At 32.7% G+C, this 14,692-nt stretch overlaps 1 protein-coding gene across 2 annotated transcripts in view; it reads right to left on the reverse strand.

The window, feature by feature from the left end:
* Window positions 1–14,286, reverse strand: part of Hrb27C (Heterogeneous nuclear ribonucleoprotein at 27C) — a 31,357-nt gene extending 17,071 nt beyond the window's left edge. For both annotated transcript variants that reach the window (XM_088262946.1, XM_088262945.1), the window contains exons 1-6: window positions 14,130–14,286; window positions 10,437–10,640; window positions 5,016–5,206; window positions 2,854–2,936; window positions 1,812–2,017; window positions 41–216 (exon numbers count right to left, since the gene is read on the reverse strand). In XM_088262946.1, coding sequence (XP_088119072.1) covers window positions 41–216; window positions 1,812–2,017; window positions 2,854–2,936; window positions 5,016–5,206; window positions 10,437–10,640; window positions 14,130–14,167 — 898 coding nt within the window. In that variant the 5' untranslated portion in view covers window positions 14,168–14,286. The remainder of the gene's footprint in view (window positions 1–40; window positions 217–1,811; window positions 2,018–2,853; window positions 2,937–5,015; window positions 5,207–10,436; window positions 10,641–14,129) is intronic.
* Between the last annotated feature and the right edge of the window lie 406 nt (window positions 14,287–14,692).

The following is a 14,692-nucleotide window of genomic DNA, read 5'->3' on the forward strand; positions in this document are numbered from 1 at the left end:
CTATCCAAAGTAGAAGATGGACGAGTATGAAAGCTCTTACCATAGCTTCCGTAGCCCTGGGTCTGGGGTGGGTGCTGTTGGTAGTTAGAGCCCCACTGCGGAGGGGGTCCCTGGGGCCCGGGGGGAGCCCCCCAACCCTGGTAGGACCCGGGACCAGACGGAGTCCCGTACCCGGCGTAGGAGCCCTGCCCTGGACTGGTACCCCAACCCTGGTACCTAGTGGACAAAAAACACATTAGTTTAATGTTTCCAAACGTTCAAAAGTTTGCGGAATTGCAAAAAATAATAAATAGTGTTTACAAGACAAAATTAATAATAAAAAAAAAACATTTAAGGCCCAATATACGATAAATCGCAACTTAATTTTCTCTAAACAAAGGTAACATTTGACGTAATTGAATTTTTATCTTAAGACTGTTTTTGTAATGAAAAAAATAGTTTTTATTTGAAATAAATATGTATATGGTTTCATAAAGAAAATAGTTATTGAAAGGTAACTGAAGAGTTAAATAAATTTGTATAAAAATATTTTTTCAATATATTTTATAAAAAAAGTCAAATTCCAATAAACATTCATTAAAAAAAATGAGCGTGAACACATGGCCAACATTCAGCGCGACTGAGCGCATTATGGTTTGAACGCCCGATTTCTAGGCCTTAATGATTCCAAACGTTTTAACAGTTTGTAGCATTGCAAAATAGAATGAGCAGTGCTTACAAGACAAAATTAATAATAAAAATCAAACATTTAATTAAGGTTATAATTGGTTGAACTTAATTCAAAATTTTATCACACTCCGCAGTCGATTGTTTTACAAATAGTTTCTAGGGGTGGAATGGAATAATGGAAATATAACAATGGTTGTCACACATCTGGTGAGAGAATGAAGACCTGCTAAACATTCTCATTCATAAATGTGCAACGTGATTTACCACAACACTGAACGTCTCCAAATAACGCAAACATTTGGACACTGCCTGGATGTGGACCAAGAATTTAAAGCTAAATATGATATAGAATAAAATAAATTTTTTTAGCTTTCTATTGTTTACAAGTGATTTTAGCTCTAACAAACAAAATACATTGTAATTACAACAAATAATAGATAAATAAGGAAATAGAAGAAAAGAAAAAAATTAACTGACATTAAGGAAAATATAAAATAAGCTATTCGATCTACATTAATTAAATCATATTAAAATGTCGACAGTAGTGGGGTTATCTTTAATCGAAATATGTAACGATATTCGGTAACATAAAATACAAATAAGTGTGAATATATTTATTTTTATTTTAAGGTGTTAAGCTTTGAAACAAAAAAATGAAGAGCAAAGATACATTTTCATGAGTTTTGGGCAGTTTGCGCCTCAAACTCACATGTGAAATCATTCTCAAACATGAAATAAATCAAGTTTCTAATATCAAAGTGATGCAGATGTTAAATTATGGTAAAAATGGTGACTGTCAGTGCATAAAGTGATCACTGGCCAATGATGTAATAAGTACTACAAATAAGACACTTTGCCCATGAATTCTCCTTTGAAAATTACAAATTGGTGATAATAAGGTAGGCAAGGGAAGAAAGGAGTTTAGGGAAGGTGGTAGAGGAAAAAACTAAAGAATGAGGTTTGATGGACAGTTAGGATTCTAATGATAGTATACTTGATAAGATACAGCAGGGCTTTTTTCATGTAAAGAGAGATAGAGCAAAATCTGTGATTGAATATGATAGAGGCCAGTTATAAGAATACGTTGAGCCGTGTTACGCCAAACAGCCGCAACTTGAGTTACGGGCTAGTTGCCTACTAACCCGTGCATGATGTTGGGCCCGGCCATGGGCATGTTGAGCGGCGGCCCTCCCATCTGGCCGTTGTGGCCCTGCATGACGGAGATGGGTGCTCCGGCCGGGGGGCCCCACTGGCCCCCGTCGGCCGCGCCCCCACCACCGCCGCCCCCGCCTCCCATCTTCAGCTGCCCGCCGGAACCGTCGCGGGGCTCAGCGCGCTTGATCTCCACCTGCAAACGGGGGAAGTTAACGAATGCCAAACAGGGCAATTTCTCATTATACTTATTTTTAAATTACGATGATAATTTTAAAAAAAATTATGATTTTAATTTTTTTTAAATTATGATAATAATTTTTAAAAAATTGATTGAAAACACATTTCAGATGGGTGTTTTTTACGCCTGCGGACCGCTGGCGAATAAATTTGATAATTATGAACACATAGTTAAGACCTTTACAAAGATATTGGTATATAATATTCATAAAAAGAAACATTGGATTATTCCTTATTTTCTACCTTTGAAATGAGGCCATCGCAGAAGGTAAAAATACCCTTCCTGTCCTTAAGCATCAATCGACCGAACGGGTAGAAATACCTCTCCCATCCAAAGTGTGACTAATTTCTTATAAAGTTTTGTACTGACATTTCTTGGTGGAACTGCATTTTATTTAAGAAAATAACAACCGCATAGTTTTTTTATTTTATTATTTTATTTGACCAGTGACCAGGTTTCGCCATTATCGACATCATGACTGATGAATAAAATACAGTGGAAAAAACTATACTTTTTTATTACATATATTATGTACTATGTTTAAAGGAGAATGCTTACTCCATTTATATATTTTTATGTACGAATTTAAATTTAATATTTTACACATAATCAAATATGATTGAATTTTTAGAATACTCCTCCACTGGGAAAACATACATGTTTTTTCCTCTAACCCTTATCTGCACCCGATAGTGTGTAGGGCACCGCATTGCATTGATGCGTTATTATCTCAATTTTTTTGCATTTATGCACATGTCATCGATATAAGGAAGTTATATGAGGATCCGTACCTGCTTGCCCTTCAAGTTGATGTAGTGTTCCTGAGTCACACGCTCCACGGAAACCTCATCCTCAAACGACAGGAAGCCAAAACCTGGTGAAGAAAATAGAATGATTAAAATTTGCAGGTACATTTTATCTTACAAATTACTTATGGCTCTTAACACATTGACTACCAAAAGCCGACTTATGAGCTCTTCGCTACCAACCGTAAACGACCAAATTCCAATTAGTGGGTTTTTCACAAATTCAATTCAATTAAATCAATTAACAAATTAACAAACAAAAAAATCGACAACAAAATCCAAAACTACAATAGATGCAATCTTACGTTGGTAAATGAAGTTGGTTAATCGAGTTTAAAAAATTAGTTTAATCTTTAACAAAAAATTGTTGGTAAGTAAAGTGTTTAAAATATAAATTTTCAAGATGTCTTCTTATTACCATTAGGATATTCTGTGGCATTGAAAGGTACTATATATATACTGTTCTACAGTACGATAATATCTTTTGATACACAAATGTTCCAAATAAGTACACAAGTTCCAAATAGAATACTAAATAAAAATCAGTGCATAAAAGTAAATAAATTCGAAGTTTACAGTGCATAATCATTTTAAACCAGTTAAAATATTAAAAATATTTTGTATAATGTATTCCCCAGAGTGTAGGAAACCAAAGTTAAATAATAAAAGTCTTGTTATATAATAAAAGGTCTTGTTAAATAATAAAAGTGTATTGATCTAAAACTAATGACTTTTACTCCATTTTTGAAGCATGAATGAAATTCCAAGCATAATATATTACCAGATATTGATTAAAACTACATGACAAGACATAATTGCTGTGAAATCAATTGAATTCCGTATTACAATCTACGTTAGGGAAGATTAAGAATACACCAATATTGAAATGTCAGAGCTTTTTTTACTTTGTATTAAGATGTAATTACTGTGCATACCGGCTTAACAGAGCTTAATAAATATACTAGAAAAAACATGTTAATTTAGAACTACATATTTGAAATACTTTACTTTGGGTATCTTCTATATAATACTAAAAATTCACAAAATTATTCATATGAAAGAAAAAATATATATTTTTGAAATTTTAAATTTATGTCAATAGTTTGTTCGAATAATAAGTATTGTTTAAATTAAATTATCCCTCGACTGTAACCAAAACAAAACATGACCTTCATTTCGTGAGTAAGAACATTGGCCATACTATACCCGACATCTAAGCATACATACAGCAAAGAGTATAGTTAAAAATGTAAACTCATTCAATATTATGACTTCAAAATAAATTTAGAATTCAACGTGTTTTGTTTCATGTGTGAATTGAAACACAAACCACACAAACATATTGAATGAATATATGAAAAGATTTAATTAAAAGAAAAAAAGGTATACAACAAAATTAATTTTTTAAGTGTGTTAGCTCTCATGGAATTACATGAATCAATAAAACAATACTGTAGAAAAACATAGTTAAATTGTAGTAAAATTTGTCCAGCTGTTTGGAGTATTAATTTTATTCATTTAGGAGAGTCGAGGTAAGTAAAAATACATATTTTCATTGTTACAATATAATCATTATTATAATTTCATCAAATTAACAAAAACCTCAATAATTAGTGGTGGGACAACGAAACCAACCTTAACTGGTTTAAGTAGGTTTTCAATCATGTATGTTGCCAAAACAATTAGATATTTTAGTCAAATTGTGAAAACAGGATTGTAATTTTTTTTACAAAAACTTAAAGAAACTATGCAAAGTCCACAGATATCAGGATAACTCATTTTGTAATAAATTTAACAGCTCTTGCATGATAAGTTCAAATGGCACATTAAAGTATACACTTCTTTTGTACTAATTCATCCATTCTTTCAAGTTAACACTACTCTTAATATTAGCCTGTTGGAAAAAAATGGCACCTACGTACAAATTATTACATTCAACTTTTCATGTTAAAACTAACTAACTAACCGTCACGCCGCCTCCATGACCGCAGGGGTAGGCAGAGAAAATAGAACGCAACACCACTCTGTCTATGCAAACAATCTTCGCCTCTTCCACGTTCATGCATCTCCTCATTACGTCTCCTTGTTACAGTTTACTGTGTTTCCTCAATAAATAAATATAATTAGTTGATGATTGACAAACTCACCGCGGGACTTCTTCTTCTCCTGGTCGTACATGATGACCACCTCCATGACCTTGCCGTAGCGGCAGAAGAAGACGCGCAAGTCAGTCTCCGTGATGTTGGACGGGAGACCTCCCAGGAACACCTTGGGGTAGCCGCCGCCGCGCTTCGGTTTCTGGAGGGTGCGAGGATTGCACGGCTTCGGATCGATGGTCCTGCACAAACGCATTCAATATCGTCAAAAACAAAATAAAATCTAGTACACTAATCTCATGGCATGAAATAAAATGCATGGGGGCCGACAGAAAAGTCTGGAGACAGTTTGTGGACTCCATTTGCTCCACATAGGGATCGGATATATGGTTTAATTACACTCGTCTAGATTCTGAATATGGAACTCTATAGGGTATTTTTAATCAGGAGGAATATCGGATTTAACATTACATGCATAAGGATTTTCACAAGAATCTCTTTATATTTTTAAAAATCCAAAAATTTCAATTACTTCAATAGTCATTTTCATTTTCAAAATTTGTCATCGAAAAACAGCATTTTGGTAAATTGGAAAACATATTCGATCATCTTTAGTGTATTTTCATGTTAATATATTTGCAGTAATTTTGTTCCCACAGATAATGAAATCGAAACTGTAAACTTCAATTTTTAAACAAATAATAATGTATTTTTATAAACATAGTAAGGCCATTTTAACAACATCATGTTTGCCAATTTTATGGTCACTACCCTACTAATTACCAATACATATTTTGTAATGGGGTTTCCGCTGTATTAATTACAATTACACATCACCTTCTGAGGTTCTTAAACAATTAACTTGCCATAAACAAGAACACTTTAGCAATATCATTTTGTATGCCAACAATGTATGATTTATTTTTTAATTGCTTCCGGTACCAACTAAGATACTATTCATAGGTCATTCCTAAACTTAAACAGTAAACTAAAATAATGAAAATCTACTCGGGCGTCTCTAAGGAACAAAGTTAACGCGATTAAAAGGTTAAGTATTTTTGACGTATTGTCAGAAACATGATTATGGATAAAGTTAGAGAAATAAAATAAACTTGGGACCATCTGGGACTCATATTGAACAAAAATGCCCTATTGACTCCTGTTTCAAATATTTTAGTATTGAATATAGATTCACTAGTGTTCCTTGGGAATTGAAAATTTCAGCAATCTACCATGGAAGATAGAGGCAGATCAGTAGGCATGAAAAAGACTCTGTTAATATATGATTTTGCCAGCGCAGCCAGTGTAGGTAGATCTTCATTAGTATGTCATAAAAATAAAGGTTAATATTAATTTGTTCTATAATAAATTGATTTAATTCACACGAAGCTGCAAATAATGGAATATCATATAACAGTGGTTCTTAACATGGGTTCGATGGAACCCCAGGGGTTTGGTGAATCAGTCTCCTGGGTTCGGCGGAGGTCAAAATACACACACGACTTATTGTACGACATATTGATTTATCCAACAGATCTAGTATATTATGAAAGGAATATATCAAATATTATGAAAAATGATATGACATACGATATATATATATTTATCCAATAGATCTAGTATATTATTTAAGAGGAATATATCAATCTAACAATACATTTTTCCAATTAAGGGTTCGGTGAACGGGCATATGAAACTGGTTAGGTTCGGTACCTTCAACACGGTTAAGATCCTCTGTCATATAATATTCGCTACTGGTATTAAGTATTTTAGTCTATACAAGTAGCATACATTAAAATAGTTAAGGGCAAATAACTTTTATGTCTCACAAAGATTGTGTTATAAATAATCCCAATAATAAATCAATTACGATTCTATCCAACAAAAATAAACGAGTGCATTCTCACAATGAGCCGGAAGATCTCTTGTAACTGTTTACGGTTGGTTGACAAAGCGTGCAGTTGTAAAATTGGCCATAGAAATGAGTAAATATCTCACATCTTTTGAAAGGAACTTGGAGAGTGCAACAAGATCCTCTTTCTTAGGTGTGAAGTATGCTTTCCCACAAACATGAACGTTTCTCAATCCACAACATTGGAAACTGCCTGGATGTGGAATCTACCCGTAAATGCCCAGACTTCCATTTTCCCTTCTCAAAAAGCTTCTTCGGCTCTCTTAAGATAGCTATTTCTCACCAAAAAAGTTTGTTCATGACAGAAACTGTACTTTAAATAAGTAAAGTGCAGCAAACTCTTTTCCATTGGAAATTCTACTTCACAATGTACATAAAGACGTAAGCATAAAAATGTATACACATATCGCTCACTCCTTTCAAGAACGTCATAAATCAAAATACTTGATTTTTCAGGAGAACGTTTTTTTAAGTTTAAGAATATAATAAAATGTATTAAAAATATCAAGCCACTTACTAAACTTTTTACTGTGCAACAGATCTTTTTAGGTAAAACCTGAAGTTTTTTTCTCCATTTGAAAAATATTTAGTATATTTTAAAAAATAATTAAACATTACCTTTTTTTCAAAATGCGAAAACAACACTTTCTGCCCTGTACCGGGTAAATATTATGTTAAAAATATGCCTCTTTTGCTGTGATAAAGGACATTTTCTGGGCATTCCGAAAACATGCACAACAGAAAATTGTCAATTATTTATTTATGATGTTCTTGAAGTTGTGAGTGATATGTTCCAAATGTATAAAAAACTGATTCATAAAATAAATTAATCAAATGATGATGATCATCTGTATTTGTTAAAAACCAAGAGGCAAGAAGAAAGTCAGATTACATTGTTATTAGTTTGCGTAAGAACGCAATAAAGGGAGCTTCCCATCAGTATTGATTATGTAAGCTGAATTTGTATAAATGCAAACACAAAGGTTACTTCGGACAGCCGCTTTATTGGGCCGAATATCCCAGAACCGATGTGTCCTGATTAGATGAAAATGAGTGTAATTTTACTGTCTACAGTGTCAACCTTGGTTTTTACAGTCCAGAGTATTGTGTTATTTATAGTCTTCGCTTGTCGAATGCTAATAGAAAGAATAAACTTTACATACTGCTTATATATTTACAAGCAATCTACCACAAAATCAGATTATTGTGAAGACAACATTGTTGGTATCCCATTTTTTGTAATGTCTATGTCAGCATTTGAACATTTTGAATAAATTTGAATAATATCATCTCGGATACAATGATATACAAAATTTTAATGTAATTTTTACCAACTACTTTTTGAAGTAAAATCAGTCAGACTTCAAAGATATACCATAGTAAGTGAAAAAAAAATCAAAAACAATATAAAATAAAAAAATGACAACATTTTTTAAACCAGAAATATTGTTTTAAACCACATTTTGTGTTATGATAACCCAGCATTTTTATTGATGATTACCGAATATCACTGTTGATGTGACAAAATCATCATTTTACTTTTTTTTCATTTTTAATGTAATAATAATTTTTTCATCAATCAAATTTTTTAATATCAACGTTCAATGTAATACACTGAATTTTAGCAAATTGAATTATGTACTTCAAGAATGCCGTAAGGAAATCCAGAGGGGCCAAGGTCCACAATTTGTCAAGACAAGTAATATTTTTATCATCAGAACTTCTAAATGTTTATCTATCCTCCATACTTTTACTTCATTGATATTTCTGATAACTGGTTTAATAAAAACTGGAATAATAGAGCGCTGAGTCGAGTAATACTAATATTGCGGACATTCTGAAGTGTATCTGAAGTTTTATCAGCAATAAAAAGAAATATAAATTTATCATTTAATAATAATCGTCAGCTTAACTGGGTTACTCTGATATTAAGATTTGTAGGCAATCAATAATTGTTCCTCAAATAAATTTTTTAATCAAATATGTATTTTACATGTAAAGGTTTTTTGATAATTATGAACAAAACTTTTTTTGTTCGAAATTATTTTAGTTTTTCCTACAACTCAAAAGTTTTGTAGGAAAATACATACTAGATATTTTCCAGGATTGTAAAACAGCTGTATTCTCATCCAAAAATCTATTTTTAATACATAAGTAAGTTATGAAGGGCTTTTAGAAAAAATTCAAACAAATAAAATGAAATGTCACAAGCAGTTTTAAATCAGTTGAAAAAGTATACAAAATCATCTTGTAAATCATTTAGAAGTTTATGGCTTATTCGCCTCTTATACCACTGTAATTTGTCCAGATTTTTTTGTGGAATCAACTCATGTTTCTTGATATTTGTACAGCAACCATTAAAAATGGCAGATAAATTATGTCCACTTACAGAACTAGTATTATTTCCATTTGCAAGATCTCAAAAAATATCTGAAATGCAGTTTTTTTTTATATTTGGTAATCCATCTTTCAAACAGATATCTTGATTCACCAATTTTTAAGATGACTTCCCCTTGGATTATTGATTTATTCCCTTTTAATAATAAATAGGGGCCAACAAGTCACTACACAATCGGAAAATCAATATATGACAGCGGGGTACTAAAAGACCCCAGTTCATATTTGTATGGAAATCGTAGTACACAGCTTGCAGCACCAACTCGCCGCCAGTTGAGTTATAGAAGCCACACCCTTTTCAACGCACCGCTAAGCGATGACTGAATACCCTCATCTGATAAGCGAGGGGCCGGAAATCGGATCAAACGCAAGTAAAGTAGTCTAAATGTCTCGCGCTCTCCTTATGGTAATACCACATTAAAGAAGTATATGCCGCTAGCAGGCAAAAAAATTACCTGCTGATATATCTGTGGTGTCACGAAAGAGGGGCACAAGTCTGTAGTATATCGCTCACTCCTTTCAAGAACGTCATAAATCAAAAAACTTGATTTTTCAGGAGAACGTTTTTAATGTTTAAAAATATAACACAATGTATTAAAAATAAATATCAAGCCACTTATTGAACTTTTTACTATGCCACAGATCTTTTTAGGTAAAACCTGAAGGTTTTTTCTCCATTTGAAAAATATTTTGTTTATTTAAAAAAATAATAAAACAATACCTTTTCTTCAAAATGCAAAAACAACATTTTCTGCCCTGTAGCGGGTAAATATTAACTTTAAAAAATGCATCTTTTGCTGAGATAAAGTACATTTTCTGGGCATTCCGAAAACACGCACAACTAAAAATTGACGAATTTTGATTTATGACGTTCTTGAAAGGAGTGAGCGATATGTTACAGACTTGTGCCCCTCACCACAGATATAAGTGCGTAGATTTCGCAGTACCGACTGATTGTGCTTTTTATTCAAAACAATATATTGAAACATTAAACGATTTGAAAATCCTCAATATTATTTTTAAGATTACAAAAAATATGGAGTAAGTAGGTTATGATACAAGTTTATTGAATTAAAGTCCATGCATGGGGGATTTCAATCCCCCTATTAGATCCGGTTAAGTTAAGGTAAAGGGAGAATGGATTGATAAGGAACAGTTCTCACCTTCCGTCGAGGGTGTGCGGGCCGCTGTTGAGCACCACGTTGACGAGCGTCGGCTCCGCGTACGTGACGAACCCGAATCCGCGGGACCTCCCGGACTCGCTGTTCTTCATCACGACGCAGTCGATGACGTCCCCGAAGTGGGAGAAGTAGCGCTGCAGGTTCTCCTGGGTAGTCTCCCAGGACAGGCCTCCCACAAAAAGTTTTCTGTCGGACAGCCAATATACGACATAAATCGAAAATATACTTGTCTTTGAACATTATTTTATTTTTTGTTTTTCTTCTATCTGCCATCCGAGGTCTGGTCGCACCGTATTACTATTATATCGAGCCTTTCCCGACAATATAATCTACACCTCTAACAACTCTGCATCTCTATAAGATAAAGTGTGTTACATCACAATATTGCGAATGTGGACAAGGTATAGGGGACGCAAACCATACGTTCTTTCAGTGTCCGCTCACAACAGAGAAGGAGAACTTTCTAAATAGCTTAAAAGGCAGGAATCCAACTCCCTACCCAAGTATTCACACTTCTTTCCTAACCTAATTCTAGAATTGCAGTCATAATTTCTAAAATGATAAAGCTAAACAATTTAAACTATGATTCTTTTTTATGAATTTTTATTATTTTGTTTGTAAATAAAAATAATATTTGACACTGACAGAAAAATCCTCTCACTGGGTAACTGTCAAATAAAATATCTACGAAAAAAAATAGGTAGCTAGGACAAAAAATTATGTAATATTAATATTTATCATCAATTATGTGCAGGTGAGGTTACGATTGATCTTTACAGTTTTGTATTTGTTGGTCCAGAGCATTACATAATTATTTAAATGAAAATATACTATTTATCTAATTGACCCAGTCGGGTATAGAACCCAGGACTTCAGAAGACAACTTGAAATACCAAATAACCTAAACGGGAAAGGCTGGATACTTGGAAGCAGAACATAAAAAAGTACATTAAGTAATTATTCAAGTCTGACAAAAAAAACTTGAACATGTATCACAGTGCTTGGATATCAATTTATAGAATTAGAGAGAAAGTCCTAACCGTGGTTTAGTTATTGAATGATAATATCCCCAAAGAAGATAAGAGAAATAATTTTTTTAAACTATATCTCAACATAAATGCCAATTATTAAGTCCAGAGCTTGTCGTACATCTAACACCTCAGCACTATTTCAACTGAAGTCATCCTGGCTGCTTTATATGGAGTTTAATACAGCAATGAATGATCATCATGGAATTATCAAACTCTTGGAAATCGGAAAGACTCAATAAATTGCCTCTCCATGTAAAATAAAAAAAACACATTCTCTAACAACATCCGACAAATGTCTGCATTGGAACCATAAAGGTCCATCATATCTGTCCCCTCTTGGATCTGTTTCCATTATCCCTTAAATTACTTACCTTCTTAGCTTTTATCAATTTACAGAATCGTCAAATTGTAATTAATTAATAATTCACATTCCCAATAAATTAAGTTGATTTATTTTCACTATGTACGAGCGCTAACAAATTTTAAATAGCGGTACAAGGTTCAAACCTTGACCACTGTTACTCATCTGTTTTCGGATTGTTGAAAGATTCATCAATATAATCCAGCCAATATACATAATATTATATAAGTTTGATGCATTAATAAATATTATCAAAAAATCCTAATTTTTATTTCATAAGATAATTATTACACTTGTTATCTCATTTCATTTTTTATATATATTTAATTCATTACCTCTATCGAAATAACCTTATGAAAGATGTAAAAAGGGCTAATTCAAAACAAAATAATAATTAAGTTCCTATTTTTATTATTTTTAGAATTTTGGACTAAAGAGTAAAGTTCGTTTGGGAGTAACAAGGTATAAAAAAATTAAAAATATTACTCTAAAATATATATATGACCAATACATGAATAATAATATTTATTTCTAGTTTAAAAATATATATATTACATATAAAATTTAATACATTGGCTCTTGTATATGTAAATAAGATTCATTGTAAGTTTTAGAATCAGTAAAATAATGTTAATACTATAAATTGATGTAAATTATGTGTCGGATTGTGGTCCCGTGGTTAGTGTCGCGGACTCGCAAGTCAGAGTTTCTCGGTTCGAACCCACTCTACCACAATTTGATACCTATTTCTAATAATGAGCCGCGTAGGCTCACAGAAATAGTATGAAATTGAAATATTTGTGTAAATAATAAAAACACAAATATTTCTTTTTATAAAAATAAATAAATAAATAAAAATAGAGGTAACTTTCTTATTTGTCGAAAATACTTCAGAATAACTTCATGGAAGAAAAGGAAATAAAAGAGTTTTTATGTGAAATGCGGAATACAAATGTTTATTCAGATTACTGTGTTGGAGATGTGACAACCAATTCACTTCTGAATAATAGAAAGTTATAAGAGAGAAAGTACATCATGGCCTTTAGACCATAAATACCATCATGCAATGTTTCCCCCAAGAATAACTATAGAATTGACCCATACACATAGTAGTGCCTTATAATATCGCAAATACACTAAGTAAAAGTAGTAAACAAAATGGAGGGGGCGTGATTCTAAAAATAGATTGCTGTAGATACAATATGGTGAGGGAATTCAAAATGGAAAATTATTATGCCTAATTTTGCAGCACAAATGACAAAACTAACACGGTATTGATAAATGTGTTCTCAATTTCATGTTTTTGTTTACACAAATACCGTGCGCGTCGGACATTGAATCCGGCTAATGCAAACAAAACGTGCTTTTGATAACAAATTAATTCAATAACCACTTTTACAATATTAGCAAACGACTGATATTTCCACTAACATTGCTTAATATTGATGCAGAGCTATCTTGATCGTGAATTAGACGAAAAATGAAAAAATGACGGATCAATGTAATATTATATAAAATACTAGTAAAAAAAAACTGTACATTTTCATTAATGGAACCCAAGAACGTATGCACGATGGCTAAACATCGCAATTACTAGCTAAATCTTAATATATTTGCCGACATATTGCAAAAAAACGAAGAAAAAAGGCTTGGCTCGGATTTTTTCCGCGTATTCGTATTACGAAAACAAGAAAATTTAAAGAGATAAAACGCTTTTATTTAATCGATTCCGATATGTTATTCGACTCGGAGACTATATAAAGAGAAATCGTACCAAACAGCGATATAATTCGCTCGCGATAAATTAACATAAGGCAACATACACCTTATGCTAAAGCAGGTTTCCAGGAAAATTAAAATTCTAGTAAAAAGATTTGGCCGCAGTCCACGAAATCTCGGAGCGTTTTTGATATTCCAAGGTAATATCTCGATAATATGAATTCACATTTGACTTCGGCCATGACCGTCGACAACGCTGTAAGACTTCTGGAGAGGCTTGGGGTCGCTGGCCGCTGGCTGCTCGCCGGCATCGAACGTGACGAAGGCATATTAAACCGGCCCATATTACGAGACATTTCCCAGTCAAATCAACCCGGACACGGTGATAAACCTTCCCTTAAACATCACCGCCGCAAATAAACACGCCTAGATAACGAAATCCCGGCCTTCTCCGATAATTGAAACGTGGTTTCACTGGCAAGCCTGCTACATCTACATGACCTATTAAGATACACAATTTCTCGAAACGGTTTAACGAACGGTATTCAGAAAAATAAAACTTACCCCTTCTCATCATCATCCATTTCTTGAGTCATACGCATAACTTATTTATAGATAAAATAATAACTAAATGGTTGGCACCGGTAAAAGACACCCAAAAACCACACAAGCATAAACCTACACGATTATGGCAGAACAACTACATCCGGCTACCCAAAAAATTACTCCGCATCGGCTTTCAAATAACGCACTTTTATTTTCAAATTATATATTCTTTTTCGATATCCATATTTCGACATAAAACATGTTCTTTTAAATATAAAATTTGATTTTTCTTAATATAAATATCAACTATTAATGTGCGTTTTGTAAAAATAATATTTAAGAATGAATTTTGACTCTGATGTAAGCGTATTTTCTAATAAAAGATGGCGTTACTATCGAATATCTATTGAGTAATCACTAGATGGCGTTGATTGTCAAAATATTACGATTATGAAACTCATTGATCGCCATAATTCTAATTTAAATTATATTTTTTTAATTGCAGTACCTAATGAAAATAAATTAAAATCGATCGTTTGAATTAATTATTTTAGAACTTCAAGTCTTTACTTTGTGATTAA

This window comes from Brachycentrus maculatus, unplaced genomic scaffold, assembly GCF_059751285.1.
Source record: "Brachycentrus maculatus isolate JH-2025_06_01 unplaced genomic scaffold, ASM5975128v1 h1tg000194l, whole genome shotgun sequence".
Lineage (NCBI taxonomy): Eukaryota > Metazoa > Arthropoda > Insecta > Trichoptera > Brachycentridae > Brachycentrus > Brachycentrus maculatus.